The 26,646-nt window shown below is 45.8% G+C and overlaps 1 protein-coding gene across 1 annotated transcript in view; it reads left to right on the top strand.

Annotated features, from left to right (window-relative positions):
- BMP1 (bone morphogenetic protein 1) overlaps window positions 1-26,278 on the top strand; it is a 180,146-nt gene extending 153,868 nt beyond the window's left edge. Inside the window, exons 16-20 of the mRNA XM_087875891.1 lie at window positions 13,924-14,049; window positions 16,527-16,654; window positions 20,682-20,895; window positions 21,947-22,197; window positions 25,308-26,278. Of these exons, the coding sequence (XP_087732017.1) occupies window positions 13,924-14,049; window positions 16,527-16,654; window positions 20,682-20,895; window positions 21,947-22,197; window positions 25,308-25,442 (854 nt within the window). The 3' untranslated portion in view covers window positions 25,443-26,278. The remainder of the gene's footprint in view (window positions 1-13,923; window positions 14,050-16,526; window positions 16,655-20,681; window positions 20,896-21,946; window positions 22,198-25,307) is intronic.
- The last annotated feature ends 368 nt before the right edge of the window (window positions 26,279-26,646 follow it).

Below are 26,646 nucleotides of genomic sequence, written 5' to 3'. Positions count from 1 at the left end.
GCTACCCAGAGTCCAACCGGAGGCTCTCTTGTTGAAGAGGCCAGCTCAGTAGCACCTTCCCCAACTCTCTGCTTGCCTTGACCAACCTTGGTGTAGGCTAGCTGATAAGGAAGCACCCATTTCGGGTTTTTTTAGAGGGAACGATTTTGTTTGTCTTCTTGCAGAAATGACCGATGTGTTATGTGTATTGTGTGTGTGGCACGTCAGAAGGAGTAAGATTTCCATCCGTCCCGCTCTTCCTCCTCCTTGCTTGAGTCAACCATGAGTAGCTAGGCTATTTTTAATGCTTGCTGGGATCTCAAAAAAAAAAAGGATGTTGGGAAACCATTACCTGCTTATGTTGTCCTGTGTTTTCACTGTGGCGTTATTTTTGTGTCACTCCAAGGAAGCATCGTCACTTTGGGAGAAAGTTTATCTAAGCAGAATTCTCTGCAGACTGATCCAGCTAACATAAGTGGGCTGGGATTCATACCGTAGAAATTGCTGAAATACCAAGTAAAACAATGATGATTCCTGGTTTTACGGAGATACATGCCATGTCGACCATGTCAAAACACTGGGTAATTGGCCGCTAAGGCCTAAATTCTGAGCGGTACAGTTAGTCCTTGACTTACAACAGTTTGTTTAGTGACTGACGTTACAGCAGCCCTGAAAAAAAGTGACTTATGAGCCTTTTTCACACTTAACGACCATTGACGGGATCGCAAATCAGGTGCTGGGCCAATGAATGACTCGTATTTATGACGGTTGCGGTTTCCCCGGGTCGTGGGATCCTCTTTTGCGACCATCTGACGAGCAACGTCAATGAGGGAGCCAGATTGACTTAACAACCATGTCACTAACTTAACAACCGCAGTGGCAAGAATGGTTGTAAAGTGGAATAGAACTCACTGAAAAACTGTCTCGGTTAGCAACAGACGTTTTGGGCTCCGTTGTGGTCATAAGTCAAGGACTACCTGTATTTTTATTTTAAACCATGCTTATCTATAAAAGAGTGTGGCGGTCAGTTGGATTAATCAGCCTGCTCTTAGTTATTTACTAAATAGGATGATTTTAAGATGTGTACAACCTTCTATTGTCTTGATCCTCTTCCTTCTCTCCTACAACTGTTTCATGATGCACCCACTGTTGTCTTCATAGCTCAGAAAGTAGCTCTGAGTTCTTAGCACAAATAGAATAGAAATAGAAACAGAATAGAAGATGGAGTAGAGTAGAGTAGAGTAGAGTAGAGTAGAGTAGAGTAGAGTAGAGTAGAGTAGAGTAGAGTAGAAAACATGGAATGGAATGGAATGGAATAGAATAGAATAGAAATAGAATAGAAGGAATAGAAATAGAATAGAAGATGGAGTGGAGTAGAATAGAATAGAGTAGAAAACATGGAATGGAATAGAATAGAATTAGAATTAGAATAGAAACAGAATAGAAAGAATAGAAATAGAATAGATAATGGAATAGAATAGAAGATGGAATAGAATAGAGTGAGTAGAGTAGAGTAGAGTAGAGTAGAGTAGAGTAGAGTAGAGTAGAGTAGAAAACATGGAATGGAATGGAATGGAATGGAATGGAATGGAATAGAATAGAATAGAATAGAATAGAATAGAATAGAATAGAATAGAATAGAATAGAATAGTTGGAAGGGACCTTGGAGGTCTTCTAGTCCAGCCCCCTATATAAGGTAGTATAGTGACCGTCCTTGTATATTGACTGTCCACATTTACAGCGGTGACGAATAACCTTACCCCCAGTTCTTCATCTGTCACCTTTGCAAGTCTGTACACCCAAAGGAAAGTTGAAGTCTGATCACAAGCCCAGTTGTGATTTCACTTAGCGGCCACTTCGTTGCTCGTCCCACTTGTGGTTGCTAAACAAGGATTACCTGTACGTTTTTCCCAAAGACCTTGAATAAACCAAGCTTCTAAGACCAATCGTCGATGAATAGCATTCTCCCATACTGGTATTCCTCAACTTACAATCATTTAATGACCATCCCGAAGTTACGATAGCACTGAAAAAAGTGACTCACAGCTGATCTTTGTACTTATGACCATCAGAGCATCCGTGTGGTGACATGATCGTGATTTGGACGCTTGCCAACCGTTGCACACTTACCAGAGTTGCACTGTCTTGCCGTCTCACGATGGCCATTTATGACTTTCCCAGCCGGCTTTCGAAAAGCAAAAATAATGGGAAAGCCAGCACGGAAAGTCTCAAGTCATGGTCACACGATGTCTCAACGAGCATGGTGATTTAATGACCATGGTTTTTTTTTAAAAAAAAGGATCACCATGCTGGGTGCAATCATGCGATGCCTCATTTAATGATGGTACCTCTCCATGACAAGTTTTCCGTATCTCTATTCTGATCGTAAATTGAGGATTATCTATACCGGTAACGGGGGAACTTTCAGCTAGACCAGGGGTGTTCAACTCAAGACCCAGGGGTTGGATACGGCCCACGGGGGTGCTTAGATCTGGCCTGCAGGGCCGCCCTGGAAACAGTGAAGGATTGGTCCATGGTCCTCTGGCAGTGAAACGGAGCTCCATTTTTGCTGGAAGAGGGCTGCAGTAGTAGTGGGTTTCACTTACTTTCGCTACTGGTTCAGAACTGTGAGTGTGCGTGGCGCTTCTGTACATGTGCAGAAATTTTTGCGCATATACAGAGCATCCGTGATGATGTCCAGGCGGGTGGGCGGAGCCTCCCACTGCCACTGCTACCGGTTAGCCCGAACCGGGGCGAACTGGTAGAAACCCACCACTGGGCTGCAGGATGCCGTCGCAGCTGAAAACGGAGCTCGGGGAGAACCGCACGAAGCCCTCCTGAGCTCCATTTTCACTGGCAGAGGGCTGGAGCAGGCCGTTGAGTGACATCGAGTTGGCCACCCCCACCACGGTCATGCCCCTCCCAACACCCCCCCTCCCGAGGTCAAACACAACCCCGATGCAGCCCTCAGTGAAATCGAGTTTGACACCCCTGAGCTAGGCCAAAAACGGATTCAGTTAGAATTGGGACATGATTTGATTTTTAATAAATAAACACAAGGCCGTAAAGCTTTCAAGGATTCCTCCAGCAATCAAGAAGCCCGAAGATTCCTAGGATCAACTCAGCCAAGAGGATTCCAAAGGCAGCAGGGTGAGTACCTCTCTCTCTCTCTCTTTTTTTTTTTTGTCCTAGTTCCATGATGGCGAACCTATGGCATGTGTGCCGGAACTGGCACACAGAGCCGTCTCTCTGGGCATGCGAGCTGTTGCCCGTTGCTTTTCCGGGTTCTGGCGCGCCAGCCAGCTGGCACCGGAAATTGGAAGAGCAGCCGCCCGGTGCGCATGCATGCGCCGGGAAGATAATCTTCTGGTTTCCGGTGCACGCATGCGCACCGGCCAGCTGGTCGTTGTGCGCGCATGCAAGCCAGAAACCAGAAGACCAGGTGGCCAATGCACATGTGTGCGCTGAAAACGGGAAGATCATCTTCCCGGCGCATGTATGTGCACCGGGCGGATGCTCTTCTGGTTTCTATCGTGCCCCCGTTTCGACACTCGGTGCCGAAAAGGTTCATCAACACTGTTTTAAGCTTATTATCCCTCGGCTGGGTTGGGATATGTACCCCTCTCCTTTTCTACCCTCCTCCTCCTATAGTTGCAAAGGAGGGCAAGAATAACAAAGCGCTATAACCGTGATGGCGAACCTTTGGCACACTTGCCACAGGTGTCACGCGTAGCCGTATCAGTGGGCACGCAAGCTCAGGGACCAGAAATTGACAAACGGGGTGTTTTCGGCCTCCGGAGGACCTCTGGGGAGTGGGGAAGGCTGTTTTTGCCCTCCCCAGATTCCTAGAGAGGCCCTGGAGCCAGGTGAGAAAGAAAACGGGCCTACCAGGCCATCACGTGCCAGGAGCGCGGGGGAGGGGGGTCACACACTCAGGAGCGGATAGAATTATGGGTGTGGGCGTACGCGCGTGACCCCTCCCGACCCCCCTCCTGGCACGCGATGGCAAAAAGGTTAGCCATCACTGCGCTATAAGAAGGGACCTTTCCTCTCATAGTCAACAGATCCCCAGGGGAAGTGAGTTCACCCCTCTGGATTTGTATTGGGTTTGTTTAATTGGTTAGTTTACTTGTGCAACCATTTTGCAGAAATATGCACGTTCCTCGTGTGCTCTCTTTCACAGAGAGCTCTGTTTCCTTGTGGGTTAGGAAACGGTGCTGTTGTTTGTCTAATCCTTTGTGAAGAAATAGCAATAGCACTGAAGACTTATATACCACTTTACAGTGCTTTTGCAGCCCTCTCTAAGCGGTTTACAGAGTCGGCCTATTTCCTCCAACAATCTGGGTCTTCATTTGACTAAACTCGGAAGGACGGACGGTTGAGTCAAACTTGAGCTGGTCAGGATCGAACTGCTGGCAGTGGGCAGAGTTAGCTGCAATACTAACCATGACTCCTGAGGTCAACACCAACAGACTCGCAATGGATGAAATTGGTGGCCTCGTCCCCTTTTTTCCTTTCATTTTTAAAAAGATGAAAGAAAATGTATCCAGAATGGAAAACAAAGTCCTTATTTCACACATTGGACTTAAATTTTTGCTAAATTTAAGTATTCTTCAGGTATGAGAGGTTGATAATAAGCCCCTGCATCAGGGGTGGGATTAAACAAATTTAGCAACGGGTTCTCTGCCCCGTTGCTGGGTGGGTGTAGCCATGGTGGGCGTGGCCTAGTTGGCCTCCTGCACCATGGTGGCGGGGGCATTTTTGCCCTTCCCGGGCTCCGAAGGCTTTCCTTGAGCCTCCGGGAGGATGAAAATGGCCTCCCCAGGCTCCGGAGGCCCTCTGGAAGCCAGAAACAGGCCTGTTTCCGGCCTTCTCGAACTTCCGGTAGGCCTGTTTTTCGCCCTCCCCGAGCCTCCGCACGCACCCTGCACTTACCTGCATCCAAAACGGGCCACATGGGGACTCCTGGGAGGGGTGGGATGGGTGGGGCCAGCCAGGAGTAGGATTTGGGGTTCTCCGAACTGCACAGAATCTTTGCTAGAGGTTCTCCCGAACCCCTACGAACCCCCAGCAGCCCTTGCATGCATTATACTATGTAATGGTATAGTATTCCATTATACTGGTATCTACCAATGGTTTCCATTCATGATGAATAGGCAGGATCATATGAACTTTCCCCATCTGGTGGACATTGAGGGTAATGGGAATTGTAGTCCGACACATCTAGATGGCAGTGTATTCAGTAAAATTGACTTATGTAAATCAATGAAATGTCATTTGTCTTGGCAGGTATTCAAAACATTTATTTATTTATTTATTTATTTATTTATTTATTTATTTATTTATTTATTTATTTATTTATTATATTTCTATAACGCCTTTCTCCCGTAGCACTCAAGGCGGTGTACAGTCAAGAAAAATATAGATACACAAACATCATAAAATTGCTAATTAAAATTATTATTATAACATAGTTTGGCCCAATTAAATAGAACCTAAAATTAGATAACATTTTAAAAACATTCACACATTCATATGTTTAGCCCCGCCTGTTGGAACATCAGGGTCTTGAGGGCACGGCGGAAAGCACGGAGATCAGGGATATTCCGTATCTCCGGGGGCAGTTCATTCCAAAGGGTTGGAGCCCTCACAGAGAAGGCCCTCCCCCTGGGAGTCGCCAGTCGGCATAATTTGACTGACGGTACCTTGAGTAGTCCCTCCCTGTGAGAACCAACTCGTCGGTGGGAGGCTATTGGTGGCAAAAGACGGTCTCGTACGTAAAACATGAACCCTCAAACCATTTCCTTCCCTTTTGTCTCTTTTCATCTAGGGTTGCTGACCCCTTTTTGATCTCCGGTGAAATGATGAAGCCAACATTGGGTTCCCTTACCCAAAGATGTTTTGTCCGTCCACTTTCATACTTGATTATTTTTGCTAAGCAATTTGAGGAGTAATTCTAAAGGCACTTTGACACGGGGATTCCGTTCCAATTACGAAAAGGCCAACCAGACCTCTGTCGTCTTGCTGAGTGTGAAAAATAACTTAGTTTATTTCCGGATAGCCTGCAATGTAACCCACATTGTCAAAGCGGGGGGGGGGAAGGGAGGGAGTTATCACCAGTTTTGAAACCGTGGAGCACTGCAGGTGGCTCATTTTCCATTCAGAAGGGTTTCCTCACCTTTAGAATTTCTCCTCAGTTCTAAGTTGCTTCTCTCCTTGATTAGTTTCCACCCATCGCTTCTTGTCCTGCCCTCAGGTGCTTTGGGGAATAGGTTGTCTCCCTCTTCTTTGTGGCAATCCCTGAGACATGGGTGAAATGTTACCAGTTCGAGGCGGTTCGCCCGAACCAGTAGTGAAAATGCTACTGGTTCGCCCAAACCGGTAGTAAAAAAATGCTTTAAAAAGTAAAAAAAAAAAACTTCTGACGATCGTGCGGCACAGCTGATCATCTGAACCTTTTTTTTAAAACTTTTTAAAAGCATTTTTTTACTACCCATTCAGGCAATAGGTAGGAAAAAGAATGCTTTAAAAAAAAGTAAAAAAAAAGTTCCGACAATCAGCTGTGACCATCAGCTGTGCCCCGCAATCTTCGGAACTCTTTTTTTACTTTTTGAAAGCATTTTTTTACTACCTATTGGGGGGGGGCGTTTTTGCTCCCAGGAGGCTTCCCTGAGGCCTGCTAGGCCAAAAACGGGGGGTGAGGGGGTGCTGCAAAAGAAAGAAAAGGAAAGGAGGAAGGAAGGAAGGAAGGAAGGAAGGAAGGAAGGAAGGAAGGAAGGAAGGAAGGAAAAGAAAGAAGGAAAGAAAGGAAGGAAGGAAGGAAGGAAGGAAGGAAGGAAGGAAGAAAAGAAAGAAAGAAAGAAAGAAAGAAAGAAAGAAAGAAAGAAAGAAAGAAAGAAAGAAAGAAAGAAAGAAAGAAAGAAAGAAAAGGAGGGAGGGAGGGAAAAAGGAGAGGAAGGAAGGACCACAAACCAGGCACTAAATATAGCTGCAGAAGATACCTTGAAAGGGCTGGAAGGGACCTGGAGGTCATCTAATCTAACCCCCTGCTCCAGCAGGACATTGTTAAAGTGAGTATCTGTCTTTAGACCTCCCCCAGACACATGACTACATAGCCACGCCCACACAGTCACATGACCCCCACAGAACCGGTAAGGAAAAAAAATTAGATTTCACCACTGCTGTGAGATATTGGAACACCGCTATCATGTCACCCCCTAGTCTAGTGATGGCTAACCTTTTTGCTCGTGTCCCAAAAGTGGGGGGAGCAGGGGGGTCACACCCACACGTGCCCACACCCATAATTCAGTGTGCGCCATGCCCCATGCGCGTGCGCCCCTCTATGCTCCCCCCGCTTTTGGCAGACAATGGCACGGTGGGCCCTATAGGCCCGTTTTTCGTTTCCCCAGGCTCCAGAAGCTTTCTTGGAGCCTGGGGAGGGCGAAAATAGCCTTCCCCACCCCCCAGAGGCTCTCCGGAGGCCGGAAACGACCTATTTTCCAACTTCCAGTGGGACTGGAAGGCCCATTCTTCACTCTCCCCAGCCTCCAGAGCCTTTCTAGGAGCCTGGGGAGGGCAAAAATGGCCTCCCACCCGGAGGCCCTCTGGAGGCCAGAAATAACCTGTTTCCCGTTTTCCAGTGGGCCCGGAAGGCCCAAAAATCAGCTCGCCGGTGTGCACATGTGCGCCAGAGCTGAGCTAGGGCAACGCTTGCATGCCCACCGATATGGCTCTGTGTGCCACCTGTGGCACGCATGCCATAGGTTCGCCATCACGGCCCTAGTCCTTCTTTTCATAAGACTGGACCTTTGTTCCAGGGGTGGGGTTCTACTTTCCTTTACTACCGGTGCGCAACGGGATCGCATGTTATAGCTTCTGTGCATGCGCAGATCCCCTATGACGACATCCAGGGTGGTGGGCAGAACCTCCCGCCGGTTTGACTACTGGTTCTTGCGAACCAGTCCGAACCGGGGGCAACCAACCACTGCTTTATTCCCACCTTCTGAGCTTCGGTTCCTCAAAACTGAGCCTGGATAGCTCAACAGACAGAGCTCTGTAATTTAACACCAGCTGTCTGCAATTAAAGTAAGATCGAATCTTGCCAGGCTCAAGGTTGACTCAGCCTTCCATCCTTTCTAAGGTAGGTAAATTGAGGACCCAGTTTGTGGGGGCAATAAGCTGACTTTGTATAAAATATACAAAAGTATGAAGGCTATTGCTTAATGCATTGTAAGCAGCCCTGAGTCTCCGGAGAAGGGCGGCATATAAATCAAATTAAAAACAAAAAGAAAGAAAAAAAAATCGTTCTGAGCATCGGTTCTTCCTCCTGTAAGAATTGTCAGATTTTGGGAGGAAAATAGAACAGTTTAGAAGTATTTTTTTTTTACAAAGAGTTCCAGTACTTGCAGGCTGAAAGGACAACCTTTTACAGGTAGTTCTTGCTTAACAATCCTACCTGGGATGAGTAACTCCATCGTACTTATCTTCACTTAATCAAGTGAAACGGTTAAGTAAAACATCACATGACCACACATAGCCACCAGTGGTGAAATCCATTTTTTTTTACTACTGGTTCTGTGGGTGTGGCTTGCTGGGTGTGGCAGGGGAAGGATACTGCAAAATCTCCATTCCCACCCCACTCCAGGGGAAGGATACTGCAAAATCCCCATTCCCTCCCCACTCCCGGGAGAAGGATATTGCAAAATCTCCATTCTCACCCTACTCTGGGGCCAGCCAGAGGTGGTATTTGCCGGTTCTCCGAACTGCTCAAAATTTCCGCTACCGGTTCTCCAGAACCTGTCAGAATCTGTTGGATTTCACCCCAGATAGCCACTGTGGCAAGAGGAGGTCGTATAATGGGGCAAAACTCACTTAACAAATGTCTCACTTAAGAATGGAAATTTGGGGCTCCGTTGTGGTTGTAAGTCGAGGACTACCTGTAATAATGAAAAAGAGCTGTTGGGTGGTAAGGAAGTGGAGCCCACTTGTGGGAATATCGGATAGGATGGAACTCCCACTGAGCAAAACAGGAAGTGGCCCCCAAAATTCTGGGAAATTCTAAGAGGAGATGGTAAGCAAGGCACCCTATCTCATGTCTGCTAAATGGAAAATACGTTTGAAAATGCTACAAGCACCTGGTGTTTCTCTGATGATTCTCCACCAACCTGGCTGACTCACAAATTCGGAATTCAGGTAAGATCTCTCTTTCCGCGACCTGTTTCATCTGAAATAATATTGAGATGATTGTAAAAACTTTGGCATTTATCAGCAGGCTTCCCAGCACATTTTGGAGATGAAAAGCTGTCCCAGGTTGGCTTGGTATATAATACTACTTAAAATTGGGGTTTGCCCTTTTGTTTACGTTTTGTCTGTGTTGGCTTGTGATTCACTGGATTTGCCTATCAGTGTTTATCGTTGTCTGTGATTCACACCCGTTCCCTCTTGTCTGTGCTTCGATTTGCACACGCAGCGGAAGTGCGCAGCGTTATATGTGTTTCCCTTATGCCGTGGATGTGTAATTAGAGTACTCTTTCGGAGGTTGAAATAGTACTTGGTTAGGGGTCATTTCAAAATCAAAGTCTCATCATGGGCCACGGTGATTAGTAGTAGTGAAGAGCCTAAGTCATGGAGAATCTTTTGGGCTTGAAGTGTGTTCTGTCCCCGTCTCACACACAACACATACAAACAGACAGCCGGGGGTTAAATAAACTGGCAGACAACCAATTCTTCCGATAAGACGCTTGGCAGCAACCCAGTAGCTGCTTGCCAAGAACTTCAATAAACAAAATACCCACAGTCAAGAATTGTCCAGTTCGTAAAATAAATTCAAGGCCGATAATGTTGTTTCCAAAGATGCAATGTGACTCAATAGTAGTTAGTTTTGTCTGTCACAGAGTCTGAATGGCCACCTCACCCCCTTTTATATCCTGTGGGGTGTGGTCCAGTGATTCAGCCTAATCTTGGGCACGCCTTTTCTTCTGTTGCGTGCGCTTATCTCTGCGACGCTGGCGTGGATCCAGCCAAGACTCATTACCCTCATCACTGTCCACCTGTGGCTGCATGGACGTGCTTGGCCCTGGCCCTATCTCTTGCCCTTCAGCGGACACTGAAAGCATTGCCAGAGAGGAGGGTCCTGGAGAGGGAGGCCTTGCCAACTCCTCTCCTTCACTCTCGGAGTCCTCTCCTGCCGATGACACAGGCTCAGGTAACAGAGCCACAACACAGTGTTGAAAATTCAGAATATGCCTAATTTGACTCTGTTGGTGCGTGTCTCTCTCATACTCACAGATGCACACAAGAAACAATGCTTTACACATTCATTTATTTAAAACAAAATTCAGTCCAATCGTGTGTGATCTCCAGATCCCCAGATCTTGTGTGTGATCCGCTTACCTTAAGGAAGTGTCCTCTTTCTGTTGATAGCTCTGGGTCACATAGGCTGTTCTTTCTTGAAGCAGCTTCAAAGAGAGCTGTTCTGTCATTCCCTCAGTCTCTGAAAACCACGTGAAAACCCCATTCTCACGTGATTTTGGTCTGGGGCAGGGGTGAAATGCTCCCGGTTCGGACCAGATCACCCGATCCGGTAGCAATGGAGGCAGGTGGTTCGGAGAACCAGTAGCAAAAATCCCTGCCTGCCCCCCATGCCCAGCTGAGCCGTGCAATGATCAGAGGCTTTTTATTTTTCTTTTTAAAAGCATTTTTTCTACCACCTCTTCGGCCGAAAAAATGCTTTTAAAAGTAAAAAAAAAAAAAAAAAAGCCTCTGATGATCCTGAGGCTCAGCTGGGATCATCAGAGGCTTTTAAAGCATTTTTTCTACAACCTCTTCAGACGAAGAGATCGGGTTGCTGTACTAAGAGTGGCCAGTTTCAAAACTGCTGGAATCTTAAAGTGATTAATCGGCCTGCGATCATGTACCATCTGGAATCATGTACCACCTTAGTCCTACCTGCCAGTAGGGAACACCATTCATAATTCATCGTTTTAGTTTCTGGACTGGGACGCCTTGCACACAGTCACTCACGCCCTTGTCACCTCCCGGCTGGACTATTGTAATGCTCTCTACATGGGGCTCCCCTTGAAGAGCACTCGGAGGCTCCAGAATGCGGCCGCGCGGGTGGTTATGGGCGCAACTCATTGTGCCCACGTGACACCCCTCCTGCGCGAGCTGCACTGGCTCCCAGTGGTCTTCCGGGTGCGATTCAAGGTGTTGGTCACCACCTTTAAAGCGCTCTATGGCATAGGACCCGGGTACCTTCAAGACCGACTTCTGCCACTAATAGCCTCCCACCGTCCAGTTCGCTCCCACAGAGAGGATCTCCTCCGGGTGCCATCGGCCAAGTTATGTCGGCTGGCGACACCCAGGGGGAGGGCCTTCTCTGTGGGAGCCCCAGCCCTGTGGAATGAACTGCCCCTGGAAGTGCGTAAGATCTCCGACCTCCGGGTGTTTCGCTGCGCACTGAAGACCCTGTTGTTCCGCCAGGCCGGGCTATCAACATAATAATTTTAAATTGGGTGTTTTAAATTTCTGGGGTTTTAAATTGAGCCGAATTATTTAATAATTTTAAATTATTTTAATTGATGTTTGTCTGGTGCTTTTAATAGGCTGTACACCACCCTGAGTCCTTCGGGAGAAGGGCGGTATAGAAATAAAAATTATTATTATTAAATTATTAATTAGTTTAACAAAATGGCTTCCAAAAAGAGTCCTTGGCCCTTGGTCCTCTCCTCCTGCTGTTGATTCCTAGAAAGTGAACTAGAAGTATTTGGTCTGATGCCTGGGTTGGAACTCTCACCTCTATATTTTTGAGATCCCTTCTCAAAGCTAACCTCTTGCATTTCCTCCCCAAACAAACAAACAAACAAAAAAAGATCCCAAAATCCCCAAGCAGGATAGATCCGTTTGCTGGTCTGATGAGATGGAGTGATCTTTTCATCGTCCAAGAATTCTTGGCATTTGAGGCCAAGGGTGGGGCTGCTGGGGGTTCACAGGGGTTCGGGAGAACCTCTAGCTAAGATTCTGTGGAGTTCGGAGAACTCCCAAATCCCACTCCTGGCTGGCCCCGCCCATCCCTTCCCTCCCAGGAGTCCCCACGCGGCCTGTTTTGGATGCAGGTAAGTACAGGGTGCGTATGGAGGCTCGGGGAGGGTGAAAAATGGGCCTACCAGAGGGCCTCCGGAGCCTGGGGAGGCTGCTTTCGCTCTCCGGAGGCTCAAGGAAAGCCTCCGGAGCCTGGGGAGGGCAAAAACACTCTCCCCCCCCCTCTGTGGTGCAGGAGGCCAACTAGGCCACGCCCACCATGGCCACGTCCACCCAGCAACAGGACAGAGAACCTCTTGCTAAAATTTTTGAAGCCCAGCCCTGTTTGAGGCACATTCCTCCTGGATACCAACCCTACTCTGATCACCCGTAGCAAAGTTGCCCTCCTCAGCCAGCCATCATGGCTTACGAAGATTATCCAGAAGTGTTAGAACGATGGTTTATTTTGAATCAGCTGATAAGTTCCTCTCTGGCTTCTACTAGATTTTAATACTGTTCCTCCTGGCAGTTTTCTTCCCATAACGGTATGCCAACCTTTATCTTAGCTTCTTCTTCGTTTGGCTGTTTCTGATAGCTATTGTAAGAGTATGGCCTCTTTCTTGCATGCCCCTCCAATGGATTATTTAAGAATAACTTGACTCATTTATATGAATGTTCTCTCTTATCTTTTTTTTTTTAAATTTTTCTCCTCCTGTCTCATTTCAGAAAAGGTTCAGCCGACCAAAATGCGTCCCCCTGGCTTGAAATTCCGCCTGAAGAAGCGCACAAAAGTCTAAGAATGAACTCGGCTCCCCTTCCGTTTGTTTCTCAGGAACTCCAGAGGAACCAAAGCTCCCGTGTTCCTCCTTGCCCCCCACGCACAGCGAGCACCTCCTTCTCTCTAGTTCCCCGTTCAAAGCGTGGAGCCTTTACTATTGAGAGAAGGGCCACCACCACCACGTTCAACTCTCTGGCGGTGCTCCTCAAAGTCTTACTTGACTCGAACTGATAGTTATTTTTAAAATAATTAATTAATGCCCTGCAGCGTTTAATTTCACTGGTTTGTCATGAGACCAGCTGATTTCGTTCTGCATTTTTATTGTGTCTGTGACATTTTACTGTTGCTAAGTAAAGAAGAATGCCATGTCCTGCTCTCTTTTCTGCATCTCCTTGTTGTCGCTGTGTCTGTTTTTAAACTCTCTGTTCAGTAAGCAGGTAATGGTTATGCCCGTACTAGATCTTAAATGTGACTTCGGCTGTTCGTTGGCTAGAATTGTTGGGCCTGGTTCTCTTACTTTCTCCTCTTTTGGGTGAATGCTGATGTTGCTGTTTATAGATTTATTTCTCGATCAGGAGCCTCGTGGTTGGCTAAGCATGTGGTTTTTGTAGCTTACTTTTGCGTAGAAACGTCCCAATTCGGGCCAGTGCAAACGCAGCAGTTACAGAGACACAGCCTATTTTGGAAATGTTTCTTTTGGAAATGACGAAGACTAAGATGAAGAGACACAAACAGTGATAAGAGAAACTCAGTTTATAGCCTTTTCAGAATCAAGGGCCGGGGAGCAGGTTTAAGCTGAAGTCTCCTTGACAACTCTGTTCTTATCTGCAAATAATTTGTAAAAGGCATTGGGGAAATTCAGGCGCATAATACACATAGACTAATAAAAGAGGAAAATAACTTAATTTTATTCTGCTTAACGAATAAACTGGCTCCGTGTTTCACTGAGCTCTACTCTCCTGCTAAAGAAGAGACTGCAGAGAAGGTGGTAAGAAATAGATTTTAAGAAAGAAATTCAGATAAGGGAAACTGTCTTTTTTTTTTTCCCTTTTAATTACCGAACTGATGTGGATATAGTTGAGTCGCCTGCAGTGATCTTGTGACTCAAAATAGGGCAGCTTGCTAAGCAATTGACGCTTCTTTCCTAGACAAAGACGAATGCTCGAAGGATAACGGCGGATGCCAGCATGAATGTCTCAACACTTTTGGTAGCTATGAGTGCCAGTGCCGCAGTGGCTTTGTGCTACACGACAACAAGCATGACTGCAAAGAAGGTATTACGCCTTATTTTCTGCATGAAAAGGGCTCCCACTGTGAGTCTCCAATGACTATTTGCCATAATGTTTCACTAAACTCCATATTGGGTGGGTGGGGGGGAGTTATTTGACTCAAGTTGTCTACTTGTGTGGATGCTCTCCATATCCAACATGGTAATATTATTATTATTATTTTATTATTATTTATTGGTTAATCTTTAGTGAGATTCACAGCCTTTGAGGCTGGATAATAGCTCAGCAGCTCGAGTCCTAACCAAGGACCTAGGAACTGTTAAGGTATCATCGGAGGACGTAAGCTGTTCCGAGTAAGGTGGTTTTTTGTAGAGTCAAAATGTTCAAGTCCGGCAAATTTAGAATTTCTAAATAGTGGGGTAGCCCTTTGGGTATTGCTCCGAGGGCTCCAATTACAATCGGGACAACACACAATTTCTTTTTCCACATTATTATTATTATTATTATTATTATTATTATTATTATTATTATTATTATTATTATTAATTGAATTTCTATACCGCCCTTCTCCCAAAGGACTCAGGGCGGTGAACAGAATAAGATTTCATATACATATAATAATTTTTTTTATATATATAAACAGTAAATAATAAATTGAGTCAACTTGGTGTATCTGCTAAGACCTTGGCATAGAATTTAGGTGTTTATGCTAGCCCTGCTTGTTGAAACAGAAAGGTCTTCAGGGCACGTCGGAAAGTGGGATTATTCGTATTCCAGGGGGTATTTTGTTCCAAAGAGTAGGTGCCCCCACAGAGAAGGCTCTCTCCCTTGGAACTACTAGACGACATTGTTTTAATGATGGTACTATGAGTAGGCCTACTCTGTGAGAGCGTATTGGTTGATGGGAGGTTATCGGTTGCAGCAGGTGGTCTCGTAAGTACTCAGGTCCTAAGCCATGGAGCACTTTAAAGGTAAGAAACAACACCTTGAAGCGCACTCGGAAGGCCACTGGAAGCCAGTGCAGCTCGCATAGAAGAGGTGTTACATGTGTTACAATATGTTTGCATTGCATTCATTGATTTCATTTTGATCTAGTGCAGGGGTATCAAACTGGATTTTTTTGACGGCCGGATCAGCATTGTTCTCTGTGGGCCGGCGGGAGGAGGGGGGGGAGACAGGACAGAAGCCTCCTGCAGCACCCTGCCGTCCAAAACAGGGCACAGGGGGGGGGTGTCACATGCAGCCCCTCTGTGCCTTGTTTTCGGCCTCCATGGACTCCTGTAGCACCCCACGCAGCCCGTTTTCAGCCTCCCCGGCCTCCAGCAGCATTCTGACGGCCAAAAACATGCCGCACAGAGGCCTCGTGGGGCCTCCTCATGGCCCGTATTTGGCCGCCTTGGAACCCCTGGTCTAGTAGTTAAGGCACCAGGCTAGAAACTGAGAGACTATGAAGTCCAGTCCCATCTTTGTCGGGTGGCCTTGGAGCCAATCCCTTTCTCCCAGCCCAACCCACCTCACAGGGCTAATCATTGTGAGGAAAAGAGGAAGAGGATGGTGGGTTGGATATGCTCACCGCTTTGAGTTGTTTATAAAAATAACAAGGATGGGATATAAATTAAAATAAAATATTTATTTATTTATTTATTTTATTTAGTCCAATTTATATGCCGCCTTTCTCCGGAAACTCAGGGCGGCTTACAATATATTTAAAAAACCATTATAAAAAACACTTAAAATTAATATATTAAAACCCATTCGCACCATTCATGGCCGGATCTCACAAGATCGCAACAGCGAGATCAACAGCCCCAGGCCTGCCGGAAAAGCCAGGTCTTCGCCGCTTTTCGGAAGGCCATCCGAAATAAATAAATCACATGTCTTTGCAAGAGACGCACATACCCTATAAATCCATGTTTTTCAAACATGGCAATTTTAATACGTGTAGATTCTATAAAATGAACAGCCACGGTGGAAGAGTGCACTCCTGTCTAACTCCTTGTAGGAGACGACCAAGCTGAGCCCGAGGGAGGGATCAAACGAGTCATCAGTCATGAGTCCCTGCGTGCCCACAAGAAATCTAAACCCAGCCCACCTTGAATCTTTACGTATACTTTTCTGATTTCCCCGATGTTTAACACTCCTTTTCCTATGGGAAATATTTTCGGTATTACCAAATTCTATAGCTTCCAGATTTCAAAAGAATCAAATCCTGGGATGTACTCATTGCTTTGAAAGATGTCCAAAGTCTTTGATGATCAACAGATCAAAAGCTTTGGAGAAGCATAAAACAGAACTGGAGCTCTTTTGGATACTACCTTGCTCTTTTCATCACCCAGGAAATGTTCATATATAGCCATGCTGTTTCTTTCCATATTTATTCACAGAAGGCTATCATGATCTTTCTTGTTCCCGTAGTGTTCAGTAGAGGTCTGTAAAGCACTGTGAAGCGGTATATAAGTCTAAGTGCTTATTGCTTATTGCTTTTGGAACTTGTCTATTTATCAACTTATTTTTTATTTTAGCTGGCTGTGATCACAAGATGACATCCATCACTGGAACCATCACCAGCCCAAACTGGCCTGATAAATACCCAAGCAAGAAGGAATGTAGCTGGGCAATAACAACTACACCAGGACACCGTATCAAACTGGTAAAGTACCAGGAAGAAGATAGCAAGATAACCAGAGACACAAATATTAATAGATTCTGGTTTTATTCCCATAATGGAATATTATTCCATGCTGGGCATCAAAGAAACGAAAGTCTTTTCATTGACTATATTATTGATTGATTGATTGATTGATTGATTGATTGATTGATTGATTGATTGATTGATTCGATTTATATGCCGCCCTTCTCCGGAGACTCAGGGTGGCTTACAATGCGTTAAGCAATAGCCTTCATACTTTTGAATATACCTGCTTAGTAGGGCTTTTGGCCCCCCCCAAGCGGTGTTCTTTTTTATACAAAGTCAGCTTATTGCCCCCACAATCCAGGTCCTCATTTTACCTACCTCGGAAGGATGGAAGGCTGAGTCAACTTTGAGCCTGGTGAGATTTGAACTTGCAGTAATTGCAGGCAGCTGGCAGCTAAGTGCTATTTAACAGCACTTTAGTCCACTGCTCCACGAGGCTCCTAACTATAAAAGGACAGAATAAAATTATTAGGGAAGCAAAATTGTAATTTAAGTATTATCTAAACAGCGTGACTCCTTGTTAGCATCTGCGGTCCTCCCACACATGACTTCATTAATCCAGAAAACTCCTGCCCACGTGGCTTCTGCGGATTACATGATTTCAAATATGATAGTGACATCCAAATTTGCGAGGATGTCAATATGCTCTTCTTCCGGCAATCATGTCAACCAGAGGCGTCAGGAGATTCAATTCCCATAACAACACAGAACCAGCCAGGGAAGCATGAGGAAGTTCAAGTCCAAAGCGTTCAAAGTGTACTGGGATTCCATAGTGTGAGTCACATCTGACGTTCTTAAGGTACACAACTCAACCCAAGATGAAATTATTCTGGAAACGTAGCCAGCTATTTCATTTCACAAGTGATGTCTTGCAACACACTATGAGCAATTCAGAGTAATTCTCCATTTAACATGAGTTGCTGACAAAAGAATAGACTAGAACAGTGATGGCGAACCTATGGCAGACGTGCCACAGGTGGCACGCGGAGCCGTATCTGTGGGCACGCAAGCGTTGCCCTAGCTCAGCTCCATCATGCATGTGCATGCCGGCCAGCTGATTTTCAGGCCTTCTGGGCCCACCAGAAGTCAGGAAATGGGCTTTTTCTAGCCTCCAGGAGGGGAGGCTGTTTTTGCCCTCTCCAGGCTCCAAGAAAGCCTCTGGAGCCTGGGGAGGGCGAAAAACGGGCCTACCGGGCCCACCAGTAACCTATTTGCCATCGCGTGCCAAAACTTGACAGGGGGGAATGCAGGGGGGTCACGCACACATGTGGGGGGTGGGTAGGGCACGGGGGGAGCATTGAATTATGGGTGTGGGCACACACGACCCCCCTGTGCTCCCCCCACTTTTGGCACATGATGGCAAAAAGGTTAGCCATCCCTGGACTAGAATATAGAATAGAGCTGGAAGGGAACTTGGAGGTCTTACTTACTTAATTTGATTTATATACCGCCCTACTCCCGAAGGACTCAGGGCGGTGAACAGCCAAACAGTAAAAACACATAGATACAAAATTTAAAAACAAAGTAAAACCGAATTAAATAATTTGGCCCAGACAGATTAAAACACCCCAATCATTTAAAAAACCGATTAAAATTTACATAATTAAAAAAGAGGGAAAAGATTAGGCCAGGCCCGCCTGGTGGAATAAAAAGGTCTTAAGAGCGCGGCGGAAGGTGCGCAGATCCGGGATCCTCCATATCTCCGGGGGGGAGCTCGTTCCAGATAGTAGGTGCCCCCACAGAGAAGGCTCTCCCCCTAGGGGCCGCCAGTCGACATTGTTTGGCCGACGGCACCCAGAGGAGCCCCTCTCTATGAGACCGTACTGGCCGGTGGGAGGCTATTGGTGGTAGTAGGCGGTCCCGTAGATAACCAGGTCCTAAGCCATGGAGAGCTCTAAAGGTGGTAACCAAAACCTTGAAGCGCACCCAGAAGACCACCGGAAGCCAGTGCAGCTCGCGCAGGAGAGGTGTTACATGGGAACACCTTACATGAGGTCTTCTAGTCCAACCCAAGTAGGACCCTATACCATTTCAGACAAGTGATTGTCCAGTCTCTTTTCAAAAGCCTCCAGTGATGAAGCACCATCAACTTCTGGTGGCAAGCTGTTCCACTGGTCAATTGTTCTCACTGTTAGCAAGTTTCTCCTTAAATTCTGAGTTGCTTGTCGCCTTGATTCGTTTTCTATCCATTGTTTCTTGTCTTGCCTTCTGGTGCTTTGGAAAATAAGTTGACTCCCTGTTCTTTGAGGCAGCCCCTCAAATACTGCTCCCCTAATCCTTCTTTTCCCTAGACAAGCCATACCCAATTCCCGCAACCGTTCCTCATATGTTTTAGCCTCCAGGCTCTTAATCGTCTTAGTTGCTCTTTTCTGCATTTTTTTCCCTCCAGTTTCAACATCTTTTTTATAATGTGGTGACCAAAATGAAGTATTCCAGCTGTGGTCTTACGAAAATTTTAGAAAACCAGTACTAATATCTCTATGGAGATTCTCCGTCATCCAAGTCATAGTTTTGGCTCTTTTCAAGAGGCAACTGGATTTTCTTGATTTTTCTTTGAAGACGTTTCTTTGAATTACGTTTGAAGAAGAGAAGTAAAACATCTTCAAAGAAAACCCAGAAAGTCCAGTTGCCTCATGAAAAAGCATCTTTGGGACCAGTAACTAATATGTCATGTAACCTTAACTCTATGTTCTAGCCCAGCTACGGACCCCAAAGAACGCAGCACATACGAACTCTACACAAAGCTTATTTACTCAAAATAATTTAGTCTTTATCATTCAAAGGCTGTTAATGCACTGTCTTAACAGCCTACCAGAATTCTACGATAAGGTAATCACAGTCTTACTAGAGTTGGCAGAAAGCCCAGAAGCAGTTTTGCAGACACAAAAGAGAGTGAACTAAAGTTGTTCTCTACAGCTTGTTGCAAGTGGAGTTCCTTCTTAAATAGGCTAAGGGAGTGGCCAATTAGCCCCAAGTCTTACTCTCGCAGAAACTTCCTCCTGAGAAGCCACTCCTGCCTTTTGGGCGCTCTGCGCACCCATGCATTGAGAAGAAGCTCCTCCTCTTCATCCTCTTCACTTAAAGGAGCTTCTAAATGCCCTGGCTGAATCCCTGCCTCTGGCACCACATCTTCTCCAGCCTCCTCACTGTCTGACTCGAGTGCCAGCTGCACAGGCTGCACCAGTCTCCTCGTTGTCGGAATCAGCTACAATCTGCACAGGCCGCTGACGGGCCACAACACTCTATGGCTCTGTTTATGCAATCAAGGATCATATTACCTTTTTTTTTTTTTTGGGCTGCTGCCGCACAGTGCTGTCACATATTTAATTGATCATCCAGTAGGACTCCCAAGATCTCTCTCACAGTTACTATTTTTGAGCCAGGCAGGTTTCACCCAAAATCTATATTTGTACGTTTGGTTTTTCCTGCCTAAATGTAAAACCTTAGTTTTCTCTACGTTGAGTTTCATTTTGTTGGATAGGGCTCAAAAGTACTGTATATGTAATGTATCTAGAGATGGGTTGCACATTATGTTGCTACCGGTTCAACACATGTGCACATGCTTGCTTCATGTGCGTGACAGGGGTGGGTTCTACTTACCTTTACTACCGGTTCGCAGTAGGGCCGCGTGCTCTTCTGCGCATGTGCAGAAGCGTTTTGATGACATCGGGGTCGGTGGGTGGAGCCTCCCACCGGTTTTACTACCGGTTATATAGAACTGGTGCGAACCGGGGGCAACCCACCACTCGCGCCCGGTTCACACTCGTGCCTGCCTTCCACAATGCACCCAGCTTTCCACGCATGTATTTTGCTTGCATGTGTGCCTTCCGCATTTGCGCCCAGCCTCAAAAACATCCCTAAATAGAACGACATAGATTTTCACTACCGGTTCGGGCAAATTGTTCCGAACCTGCTAAACACCACCTCTGAATGTCTCTCTCTCTCTCTTTTTTTTTTTTTTTTAACTGCAATTCTTTTTCAGACCTTCAGAGAGCTGGATATCGAACTCCACCAGGAATGCACATATGATCACATAGAGGTTTACAACGGAAAAGATGCGAAAGCTTCCGTTCTGGGACGATTTTGTGGATCGAAAGAACCGGATCCTATCATCTCTACTAGCAACAGGATGTTCCTCAGATTTTTTTCAGACAACTCTATTCAAAAGAAAGGCTTCGAGGCAGCCTATACATCAGGTAACCCTCAGGGCTGGCTCGTTACTATATTTTGGCAGTACTCCACCAAAATAGTAGTGAGGAAAAGGCTTCTAAAGCGGATAGAGGCTTCCAATGTTGCCATCATCACAGCTTAAAGTTTTTGGTAGATCAAGACTGCCACTCTTCAACCTTCCCCATAATAAATGCATATATGTTTGGGGAGCCCTTTTGAGTTACCGTATTTTTCGGAGTATAAGACGCACCTTTTCCCCCCCAAAAAAGAGGATGAAAATCTGGGTGCGTCTTATACTCCGAATGTAGCCCCACCCAGCTCCTCAAACAGAGTTTTCAGAGGTTGAAAAAAGCCTCAGAAACAGAGCTTCAGAAAAAAAGCCCCCAAACAGAGCTTCAGAAAAAAAGCCTCAGAAACAGAGCTTCAGAAAAAAAGCCTCAGAAACAGAGCTTCAGAAAAAAAGCTTCAGAAATAGAGCTTCAGAAAAAAAGCCTCAGAAACAGAGCTTCAGAAAAAAAACTGCCAAACAGAGCTTCAGAAAAAAAGCCTCAGAAACAGAGCTTCAGAGGCTTTTTTTCTGAAGCTCTGTTTCAGAGGCTTTCAGAGGCAGAAAAAAAGTTCTTTCTGAAATGGAGTTCCAGAAGTTTCAGAGGCAGAAAAAAAAGCAAAAAAACGCAAGGCACAGAGCTCACAACCAAGGAACCTGTTGCTAAAATTAACCTCTGGGAACAGCTGATTGGGGGTATTCTGGGAGGCCGATCCATCCGCCAATCAGCTTTTTTCTTATTTTCCTCCCCAAAAACTAAGGTGCGTTTTATACGGTATTACATTACATTTTAAGAAGATGTTAAATGTTGCATTCTTCGCTTTCCACTACTCCACTGCTTCTAATAATTTTTTCCCAATTAGGAAAAATCTAGAACTTCTAGCTAGCAAGACTCATCTGTTGCACTGCATGGACATTAGAACGAGACCGTCTTCTTCCTTGGTGTCTAAACTTCTGTCCCTTCCCTCTAATCCAATTCTGGATTAAACTAAGATTCCTAATTTATGTTTTGAGTATTTTGTTCTTTCCAGAATGTGGGGGCCAGATGCGAGCTGAGGTAAAAACCAAGGATCTCTATTCCCACGCGCAATTTGGAGACAACAATTATCCCGGGGGTTCAGACTGCGAATGGGTGATTGTGGCGGAGGAAGGCTATGGGGTTGAACTCATCTTCCAAACCTTTGAGATTGAAGAAGAGGCTGACTGTGGCTATGACTACATGGAACTTTTTGATGGTTACGATGGAACAGCTCCACGTCTTGGACGCTATTGTGGCTCTGGGGTAAGATATTGTGCATTGCGTAGTTCTCTCCCCATACTTTTGCTTTACCCATAGCACATGTGACAACATTCCTCTGGTCTTTGGAGAAATGGGAGCAGAATACATGAAAATATTACGTCCTGGTGTAATTCGCTAGGATGAATTGGTGACACACCAACATCTCTCGGTGGTTGGAATTATGTTTTCTGCAAAAATTGTTGATGGTCAACAATGTTATTTTTAAAATGTGAAATCTCATAGGTAGCATGGAAGATTGGTACCATGTTTCCCCGAAAATAAGACCTGGTCATATATTTATTTTTTGTTCTAAAAGACCCATTAGGGCTTATTTTCTGGCTGGGTCTTATTTTCGGGGAAACACGCTATCATGTGGTTTGAAAACAGAGGCAATATATTCAAGATACTGTACTTCCGTTGTTATGGAATTCATTTCTGGAACAACGGAGCTTCCATGTTTGTGTCTTTTGGCTTAGTAGACAGAAGATTCCGAGTTACGATTTGTAAGGTCTTACAAATGTAGATGTGACCTTGTACGTCTTGAGGAAGTTCTTTAACAAGTTCTTTTAATTCCTTTTTTACGTCTTTCTATGAAATCAGGGTATAAAATGATATTCTGGAGACTTAACACACATCCTGTTGTAGGTGATTTGTTCATGATAACAGAATTTTCTTCCTGGGGTTTTGTAAACCTCTAGAGCAGAGATCTTCAAACTTGGCAGCTTTAGGACTTGTGGACTTCAACTCCCAAAATTCTCCAGCCAGCACAGCTGGCTGGAGAATTCTGGGAGTTGAAATCCATAAGTCTTAAAGCTGCCAACTTTGAAGACCTCTGCTCTAGACATTACCTCATTCTGTACAAGTTGCAGGGGATGGGATGATAGAGCAAAACAATCAGGGTTGAATGTCACACGTGTGGCCAGTTGTGGGGATTTTTTGCTTTCCTGGGATTAGGCGTTCAGGGGTCCATTGTTGTTTTTACTTCCTGGTTTCACATGTTCCTGATCTCAGAATGAAAGAAAGAACATAGCCAGTTTTGAGCACTTTATACTACCATATGTAGCACTAGCACGTAAGACTTATATACTGCTTCATAGTGCTTTACAGTTCTCTCTAAACGGTTTACAGAGTCAGCATCTGGCCCCCAATAATCTGGGTCCTCATTTTACCAACCTCGGAAGGATGGAAGGCTGAGTCAACTTTGAGCTGGTCAAAATCGAACTTCCTGGCTGTGGGCAGAGTTAGCCTGCAATACAGCACTTTAACCACTGCACCAACACGTCTTCCTTCCTTCCTTCCTTCCTTCTCCTTGTTTTCCTTCCTTCCTTCCTTCCTTCCTTCCTTCCTTCCTTCCTTCCTTCCTTCCTTCCTTCCTCCCTTCCTCCCTCCCTCCCTTCCTTCCATCCTTCCCAAGCAATAACACTTAGATTTATATACCACTTCACAGTGCTTTACAGCAGGAGTGGGTTCTACTTACCTTTACTACCGGTTCTCAATGGGGCTGCGCGCACATGCGCAGAACCTTCCTGATGACGTCGGGGTCGGTGGGCGGAGCCTCCCGCCGGTTTTACTACCAGTTCTATAGAACCGGTCCGAATCGGAGGCAACCCACCACTGCTTTACAGCCCTCTCTAAGCGGTTTACAGAGTCAGTTTATTGCCCCCAACAATCTGGGCCCTCATTATACCAACCTCAGAAGGATGGAAGGCTGAGTCAACCTTGAGCCGGTGAGACTCGAACTGCTGGCAGTTGGCAGTCAGCAGAATTAGCCTGCAATATTGCATTCTAGCCATTGCACCATCATGGCTCTAGGAGATGTAATGAAGGAAGTCTGGGAAGCACTGAAAAAAAAAAAAGAATATTTGTAGCTCAGGGTTGAAATCAGGGGTGGGCTTCAAAAATTTTAGCAAGGGGTTCTCTGCCTGGTTGCTGGGTGGCCGTGGCCATGGTGACCGTGGCCTAGTCAGCCTCCTGCACCATGGTGGGGGAGCATTTTTGCCCTCCCCGGGCTCCGGAGGCTTTCTTTGAACCTCGGGGAGGGTGAAAATGGCCTCCCCAAGCTCCAGAGGCCCTCTGGAGGCCGGAAATGGGCCTGTTTCCAGCCTTCCTGAACTTCCGGTAGGCCCGTTTTTCGCCATCCCCAAGCCTCCGCATACGCCCTGCACTTACCTGCATCCAAAACGGGCCATGAGGGTACTCCTGGGAGTGGCGGGGTGGGCGGGGCCAATCAGGAGTGGGATTTGGTTGCACAGAATCTTAGCTAGAGGTTCTCCCGAACCCCTGCGAACCCCCAGCAACCCACTCCTGCCCTAATGCTATTTTTTTGTACTTAAAAGGTCCTTAAAAGGAACGTGGGATTGTGTGTGAAGCCAGGAGATCCTCGCGGCTGTCTGGCTACCAGTCTATCTGTTACTCATTTAGCACCACCCAGGAGGCACGTGTGGCTTAAGGGTTGCCACGGACGCGAGTAACTTTGCCTCCCACCCCTGCCCTGCATGCATTATACTATGTAATGACATGTATCTCTCTCTGTATTCCATTATACTGGTATCTACTAGTGGTATCCAGTCATGATGAAAATGCAGGATCATATCTCCCAAACCCCTGCGAACTCCCAGCAGCCCATCCCTCGTTGAAATAAGGGGTCCTTGGGGTCCAAGGCGTTCCAAGGACCCCTTCAAAAAGATGATAAAGACTTTGAGTCATCCTGGCGTACACAAGTTATTGTCAGGTTTCGATGCTATCTCAAAATAAATGAACTTCCAAACTGCCAATCTTTAAGGAAATTTTCTCTTAATTCGAGCACAGCAACCGGATCCTGACTCTTCGCGGTCAATACTGACCTTTGCCCCCCAATCCCTCCCTTTCCGATCCCCAATTCTCTGCTTCTCATTGGCTATCTTCCAAGTCACTTTCCTGATCCCTTCTTCGTCAGATCACAGGAATGTCTCCCCCCTCTCCCATCTCCGAGGAGACAGAATCTTCAAAGGGATTTAGCAGGCAAAAGTTCAGGCTTCATCCTCCCTTTTCTATGTCAGTGCTGAGACGCTGACAGTTATCTCACCCATCATCTTAAATCTTTTTTCTCCATCTTCTCCATTTTTTTTTGCTAGCCTCCGGAAGAGGTCTACTCCGCTGGGGACTCCGTGATGGTCAGATTTCACTCAGATGACACCATCAACAAGAAGGGCTTCCATCTACGGTACACCAGCACCAAATTCCAGGACACGCTGCACACACGGAAGTGATCTCCCAGGCTCCCCAAACCCCCTTCAAGTGAGAACAGCCTTCCCTTACTTGAGGGACAGGTTCCCACCGTTTGCAAAAAAAACAAAACAAAAAACGAAAACGAAAAGAAAAGAAAATGGAGAAAATTCACATAAACTGGAAGGAGAAATACACAGTACACCTCAGAGTGCAAAACACTCTCACAGAAATAAAGGTGCTGTCAGCTGCTCGGGGCCTACGTGGACTAGGCTCAGGGTTATTGGGGGACCCTTTGATTTTAGTTTTTTTTTGGACGTCCATTCCTGTGCCTCTTTTCTTTTTTTTTTGGCCGGAGTATCTCCAGGATTAACCACTTTGCAGCTTCCATCTGAGTTTCTGATGGTTTATGACAGAGCTGTCCAAACGTGGCCATTTTATGATCTGTGGACTTCAACTCCCAGAATTCCCCAGCCAGCCATGCTGGCTGGGGAATTCTGGGAGTTGAAGTCCACAGGTCTTAAAAGTGTCTGGTTTCGACACCCCTGGTGTATGGTTTAAAATAAAGCCAGTGTTTTCCTTTACAAATTCCATAAAGCGAGTTTACCGGCAGAGATGTCGGCCAATACAAATACATAGTGGAGAGGCTACCGGGCTGGCGGAAGCTGTGTCTGTCGTAATGATGTAATAAATATGCTTTCTTGTACTCCTAAACAGATGCCCATCGGCCTCTTTCCATCTTTACCATTTGTACCATTTTTTTTTTTAAAAAAAAAATTCTTTCATCTCCAAGAAAAAAAAAATATGTAACTTGAAAAATGTCTTGCTCCTTCCTTCACTAACTTCTTTTTTTAAATTAAAATTTGAATTGAAACAAAAAGCATAACGTTGCATTTCCGCTTGTCCTGTATATAAAAAAAGAACAAGGGATGAAGGCAGAGAGAGCAAATCTGTTATTTCTGTGGAGTGAATCTTTCTGTTCTTGGGTTTCTGTTTTCTGAGATGCTTTCACGTCCTTAGAGCTATTGATGGGTAGATTTTATCCTTAATAGATCTTGAGGGAGAAGGAAGAGTGAAGAAATGATAGAAAAACAATAGCTTCCTTTGAGACATATAGCAATAGCACTTAGACTTATATACCGCTTCACAGTGCTTTACCGCTCTCTCTAAGCAGTTTACAGAGTCAGCCTCTTGCCCCCAACAATCAGGGTCCTCATTTTACCCACCTTGGAGGGATGGAAAGCTGAG

This window comes from Pantherophis guttatus, chromosome 9, assembly GCF_059756535.1.
Source record: "Pantherophis guttatus breed Tessera chromosome 9, ASM5975653v1, whole genome shotgun sequence".
Taxonomy (NCBI): Eukaryota; Metazoa; Chordata; class Lepidosauria; order Squamata; family Colubridae; genus Pantherophis; species Pantherophis guttatus.
The sequence above is the reverse complement of the archived record's forward strand: the minus strand, read 5'-3'. Positions and strand labels throughout refer to the sequence as shown.